This window comes from Triticum dicoccoides, chromosome 7B (assembly GCF_002162155.2).
Source record: "Triticum dicoccoides isolate Atlit2015 ecotype Zavitan chromosome 7B, WEW_v2.0, whole genome shotgun sequence".
Taxonomy (NCBI): Eukaryota; Viridiplantae; Streptophyta; class Magnoliopsida; order Poales; family Poaceae; genus Triticum; species Triticum dicoccoides.
This window is the reverse complement of record NC_041393.1, coordinates 376209807-376215590: the sequence shown is the minus strand read 5'-3', so window position 1 is coordinate 376215590 and position 5784 is coordinate 376209807. Positions and strand designations below refer to the sequence as shown.

The window sequence follows — 5784 nt, the reverse complement described above, 5'->3', positions numbered from 1 at the left end:
ACCACCTGGTCAAGGATAGCCCTTTTTTGTGTTTGGTTGGTTGGGTGAGGTTAACCCGTCTTTTGTTTGGTTTGAAGGACAGAACATGGTTGAGGATAGCCCTGGAGTGTTTGGTTTGAGGGATAAATGATGGATAAGGGTTGTGGTAACCCTTTTCACCGAGGTGGTCAGATTACCCCCATAGTGACATATATGATATGTGAAGTAATAATTTCAAAAAATAACTATACCACAACATACTAAAACAATAGTATAAACTAATTTGAACTCTGCCACATATAATAGTTCATCATTTGACATTTAACCAAGTGCATACAACTCATAGTTCAACAGTGCATAGAGTACTAAAACCTAATAGTTATACAACCCATAGTAATTCTCTTGGTTGTCATCAAAAGTACAAGTTAATCATCACATATGCAATCACCATCATTCATGTTCTCCCAAAGACCATAGTAAAGAGCAAGGAAATCCAAACTAAAATCTGGGAGTACTTTCTTGTTCTCCCAAAGTCATCACATATGCAATCACCATCATTCATGTACTTTTTTTGGTTTGGGCTCTTCAAGCAGGGGTTTCTTGGCTATGTCTTCTTCAAGATTAATCACTTCTGTACCAAGAGGGTCATTTGAGCATTTTGCATATTGCCCCGTGGCCATGCTTCCTCCAGCAATAATCACATAAAGAAAGAAATTCAGCAAGTGTTTGGACATTGAGACAATATTATAACAAGTATTTGAGCTTAAAGAAAAAATTACAGCAAGCATTTGACATTATGAAACCCATTACGGCAAGTACTTTCACATAAAGAGAATTTCAGCAAGCCTTTGGACATTGAGATACTAATTACAGCAAGTATTTGAGCATAAGGAAAAAATGCAGCAAGCAAATTTAGGTTCTAGTAATCACATGACACTTGAACATGTGCACAAAAATAATTCAATTGCACACCATCTATGTACAAAATAATGATTTATTTGGAACTAAAAGATGTTTAACTATGGCCAAATAACCTCAGATTGAAGGTGCTCTGCTCCAAGTTATACTCATAGTACTCTGCTACAGACTGCTTACAAAGAATAGAATAGGATTTATGGCTTCAAATCACCTGCAATAGACAAAGAATAATCATTAACATGGAGCACAAATGCATGCTCACGCATCCAGTAACCTGCTACAAGCCGAACTCAAGACCACACGCAGGCTTGCTCATGCATGCACCAGACATGCATACAACCGCCATCCAACCCTCAATCTCCGGCCACGCACGCCACCTCAAGCCCCCAGCTGCCGGCCTCCTCGAGATCTAGCGGCGCCGCCGGCCACCTCCAGATCCAGTCATGCCGCTGGTTTAGATCCCAGCCGGCCGGCCGCCACACGCGATTGCTGGAGAGGCGGACGCGTAGGAGGAGGGAGGGCCGAGTAGAGAACCAACGAACTCACCTCTCGTGGCCTCTCTGCTAGATGAGCTGCCGCCGCCGCCGCACACGAGAGAGACGAACGATGGGGAAAAAGTGAGGGTTTCACCTGTTCGTGGTGGTGAGTGGGAGTCAGTAGGCGGAAAAACGATTCACGCATGAGCGGAGGGACGCACGCACGGGGTGGTTGCCGTTGTCCGCCACTTTTTCGCGGCTAGCCGCAACCCTGTTTTTCACGAATATTCCAGGCATCTGGCTGCCTCTGTCTCTCCTTGACACAGATCCAAACGGGTGGTACCTACTGTAAAAAGAGGCTATTCCTGTCTCTAAGGCCTTATACAATGGGAGGTGCTTGGAAAGATGCTTAGAAAAATAAATCGAATTTTTTTAAAGCACTGCTTAATTAAGTGTCTATCCTGTATAAATAAGCACCGGTGCTTAAAAAAGTCTGATTTATTTTTCTAAGCACCTCCCATTGTACAAGGCCTAAAAGGATAGCGCTGCAACCAAACGCATCCTTAAAGGTTCCTCAAACCATCCCCCAAATATTTCCTACCAGCAATGGATCACACCGGGGAGCACCTCGACCCCGCAGCCTCGGCGTCCGCGTCCGCGCCCGCATCCGTCGCGGAGGTCAACGCGTGGCTGGCTTCCCTGGCAGCGGAGGGCGGCGGAGTGGGAGGGCGCGGCGGTGGGGCGGTGGTCTCCGAGCTATCGCTGGGCCCCGACCCCACGCCGCGCGGGGTATCCTATCTCCGCGCGCTCGCGGCGGCGTCGCAGGCGCGGTCCCACGCAGCCGGGATCGCTGCTTCGGGGCTGCGCGCGCAGGCCGCGGAGTATCAGGCGGAGGCAGCGCGCTTGCGGGAGGCGCTGGAGCGGGCCGGCCTTGCGCGGGACGCGCTCCCTCCGCCTGCTGCGTCGGCCGCGCGCGCCGTCGCCGCTGTCGCGAACCTCCTGGCCATCCGCGACACCGAGATGAGCAGGTCACTCGTGGTTAGGGTTCCGAGTTTCGTTTATTTCTCTCACGGACCTAATGAGTTTTAGATCTAGGCCTCTGATGGGAAGAATCATTCATGGCCACTTTTATCCCGAAATTGGATGAATTCCGACGAATGTGCCATTTCAGTGAGCAGGGTGTTTGCCGGTGTTACGGGTGTATGTATTTTAGCCAAATAGAAAGACCGGTCCTGTAAGCGCCCTGCTAGTTTGCATTCGAGCTTGCTTTGGTCTAGTCTGTGCATTGCGTCCGTATTCTGCAACGGTATCATCAAAATTGGCCAGGCTTATCTCAGTCTCTGAGCATACTCGAATCAAACCTGAGTGAGCTCTGCTTGAAGCTCAAGCTTGAAATACTGTAGCACATCATAGTGGGGAATCCTGAGTATTGGTTGTTGATCCAGTGGCGAAATTTGCATGATACTGGGAAATGCAGAGCATCAATATCAAAAGATGGAAACAAATACGAAAAAAAGACGATTAAATCAGAAAGCTTCGACTGGTTGAATACTTCTGTTGGAGCTAGGGACATGACTAGCAAGTGCAATGTAGCATCTATTTGACCGGGGAGTTTCTGAGAGACTGGACCTGGGAGAAGCAAGATGCTTTCCTGTCCATAAAGACACACAATATTAGCAAGGGGTGTGAGTGCTTTCAGTGAGGGTACAATGCAGTTAGGATTGTAGTGTTTGGGGAAAAAGGATTGTGAGCCTTGTGAAAAATATAAGATGGGGAAACTAACTAATTAAGATGAGTTTATGCATATGAGCACTTATCTAGCCACTGTGCTCGGCTCTTTCAAAGGATTGACGTCTGAGTGCATGCTTGGGCTTGTCTTGGTTTGAGATCTTGTCGGCCTTGAGTTTTACCTGGCTTGAGCCGAGCCCAAACTTTTTTGACAACCCCACTACTACTTACTACTTACTAAGCCTTTTGTCCCAAACAAGTTGGGGTAGGCTAGATATGAAACCCTTTCACGAGGACTTCCCAGGAGGCCACCCATCCTAGTACTACTCTCGCCCAAATGGGTTTCATACCCAAAGGACTGGCTAGTTTTTACGTTGGCTCGCCAAGCCTATCACAACCCTTAGATATGAAACCCTTTCACGAGGACTTCCCAGGTGGTCACCCATCCTAGTACTACTCTCGCTCAAATGGGTTTCATACCCATGGGACTGGCTAGTTTTTACGTTGGCTCGCCAAGCCTATCACAACCCTCCTCCTTTACCTGGACTTGGGACCGGCTATGCCTAGAAGACATAGGCGGAGTTTTTGACAATCCCACTGAACTGAGAATATTAATGTTTGCGGGTAGTATAGGGAGTATGCATGTGATTTTCTCGGTGCTTCAATTTTTCTTATAAGTTTGAAATGGTGGCTTTGCAGCTTCGTGGTGGCCAGTGCAGATTTATGGCTGAGGAGAGCAGAGGTGGAGGAGAAGAGGGACAAAGTGCATAAAGAGTCAAAGGCACTTCTTGATTACACAAGGAAGGCCATCACCAAGCTTACCGAGCTCAAGAGGTGATTTGATAGTCGTTCAGTTATTAGTTACTTAAGGAGTACTTACTAATCATCACCAACTAGATCTTTGTGAAGAATGTAATATAGAATAATCTGTTTACAGGATGCTGGAGAAATTTAAAAATGATGTGGAGAAGCAACAAGTGGAGCAAACGGCAGACTGGCAGACAAAATTGGTCATGATGGACTCGAAGGAGCGGCAATATATCCTCCAAGTCTCAAATTACAAGGTAAGTTGTGTTCTGTGAAGTTTGTAATCTGAGTATGGATTAAGGGCATGTTTGGTTCATAGCTAACTTTGTGGCTTTAGATACAATTTCGGCCAAGAAAAAGCTGCCCACAATTGTGTCAAGATGTGGCGAATAGTTGACTCTTATGACCCATGGGCGATAGGATTATTAAGGCGTGCAAACCGTGGCTGGAAACCAAACGGACCCTTACTTCTTAGTTCTTTGATATTGACCTGCTTTATGTGGCCCACTCCGAAACAAACTTGTATTGGCAGTTTGCACCGCTAAAGCCAATGGTGTTTTCTAGAAACTGTCAACCCTTGGATTCTAGAAGTTTCCCGCAAGTTATCATTTCGTTGTAAAATGAATTAGGCATGGTTAATGTATACAACAACAACAACAAGAAGAACAACAAAGCCTTTAGCCCCAAGCATGGTACCATGGTTAATGTAAGATTATCAAAATAAATTTGTAGCTTCTGAATAAATTCTGTCACTTTACTTTTCAACTTGAAGAAGCAGAGGTCAGCTACAAAGCATGGATACGGCAGAAGCTGCTGTATTGGGGTCCTAGTACGGGGGGACACGGGGGTACGTACGGATACGCCAGGATACGCGTATCCTGCAGTATCCCATCTTCTCTGAAAAAAAAAGGGCAACCTGGTGCATGTAGCTCCCGCTTGCGCAGGGTCCAGGGAAGGGTCCGACCACTTTGGGTCTATAGTACGCAGCCTTTCCCTACATTTCTGTAAGAGGCTGTTTCCAGGACTTGAACCCATGACCTCATGGTCACAAGGCAGCAGCTTTACCACTGCGCCAAGGCTCCCCTTCAGTATCCCATCTTCTCTGAATAAAAAATAAAAGAGAAACAAATCGTGACACGGCCTAGTACGGTTTGGACACAGTGGGACTCGGGATCCAGCCTCCAGCAACCGAGCCGCTACCTAGCCCTCCTTCCAACGGCTACCACGCTCGAGCAGGCAACCACGGCGGACGCTGCAAGGAAGAAGATCCAGGCAGAAAGGTAGAAGGCAAGGCGGCCGCCGACGAGGAAATTGCTCCGGACAGCGAGGACGACACGGACTGCAGCCGCCAGCAAGTAAGAAGATTTGGGCGGATGGGAAGGGATGCCACTGATGAGCAAGAAGGTACAGGCGGCAGAGCTGTGGTCTCATCTCCTCTCTACGGCGGCTGGAGGGAAGAGGAAGACGGGATAGGGAACGGCTGGAGGAGCTGACTTGTGTAAATTTGGTTCCTGAAAAGAATGAAACCTTTATGTACCAAGGTACACTACATGATAAACACTACTGGGAGGATGGCCAGGCTGCGCCGGCTTGGTTGGGAATTGGTTTAGATCATAGATGAGAGAGATGAACCTTGGGGGATAGCTGATTGGTTTCTGAGTGCTTAAGTAGGAAGATACAAGATGTGGCTTAATTTTCATTTTAAAAAAAACTGGCTTTATATAGCCGGTTCGGTATAGATTGTAAACAACAAACTGTGACACACTCAACCGCTTTGAAGACTATCCATAGCTACATGATAGCTAAACTACTTGATATCTTTCCTATAACTAACTGATAAGTGTGGATGCCATGGCCGGATAGCTGTAGTCCCAAG

At 47.1% G+C, this 5784-nt stretch overlaps 1 protein-coding gene and 1 long non-coding RNA gene across 2 annotated transcripts in view; one reads left to right on the top strand and one right to left on the bottom strand.

The window, feature by feature from the left end:
* Positions 1-253: 253 nt before the first annotated feature.
* LOC119338796 lies at positions 254-1596 on the bottom strand. The gene is made up of 3 exons (XR_005164099.1): positions 1444-1596; positions 1014-1108; positions 254-660 (listed from the first exon to the last, which is right to left on the bottom strand). It is a non-coding gene; the product is annotated as an uncharacterized LOC119338796 (long non-coding RNA).
* A 368-nt stretch (positions 1597-1964) lies between these two features.
* Positions 1965-5784, top strand: part of LOC119337210 (AUGMIN subunit 1-like) — a 6343-nt gene continuing 2523 nt past the window's right edge. The window contains exons 1-3 of the mRNA XM_037609331.1: positions 1965-2401; positions 3801-3935; positions 4039-4165. Coding sequence (XP_037465228.1) covers positions 1980-2401; positions 3801-3935; positions 4039-4165 — 684 coding nt within the window. The 5' untranslated portion in view covers positions 1965-1979. The remainder of the gene's footprint in view (positions 2402-3800; positions 3936-4038; positions 4166-5784) is intronic.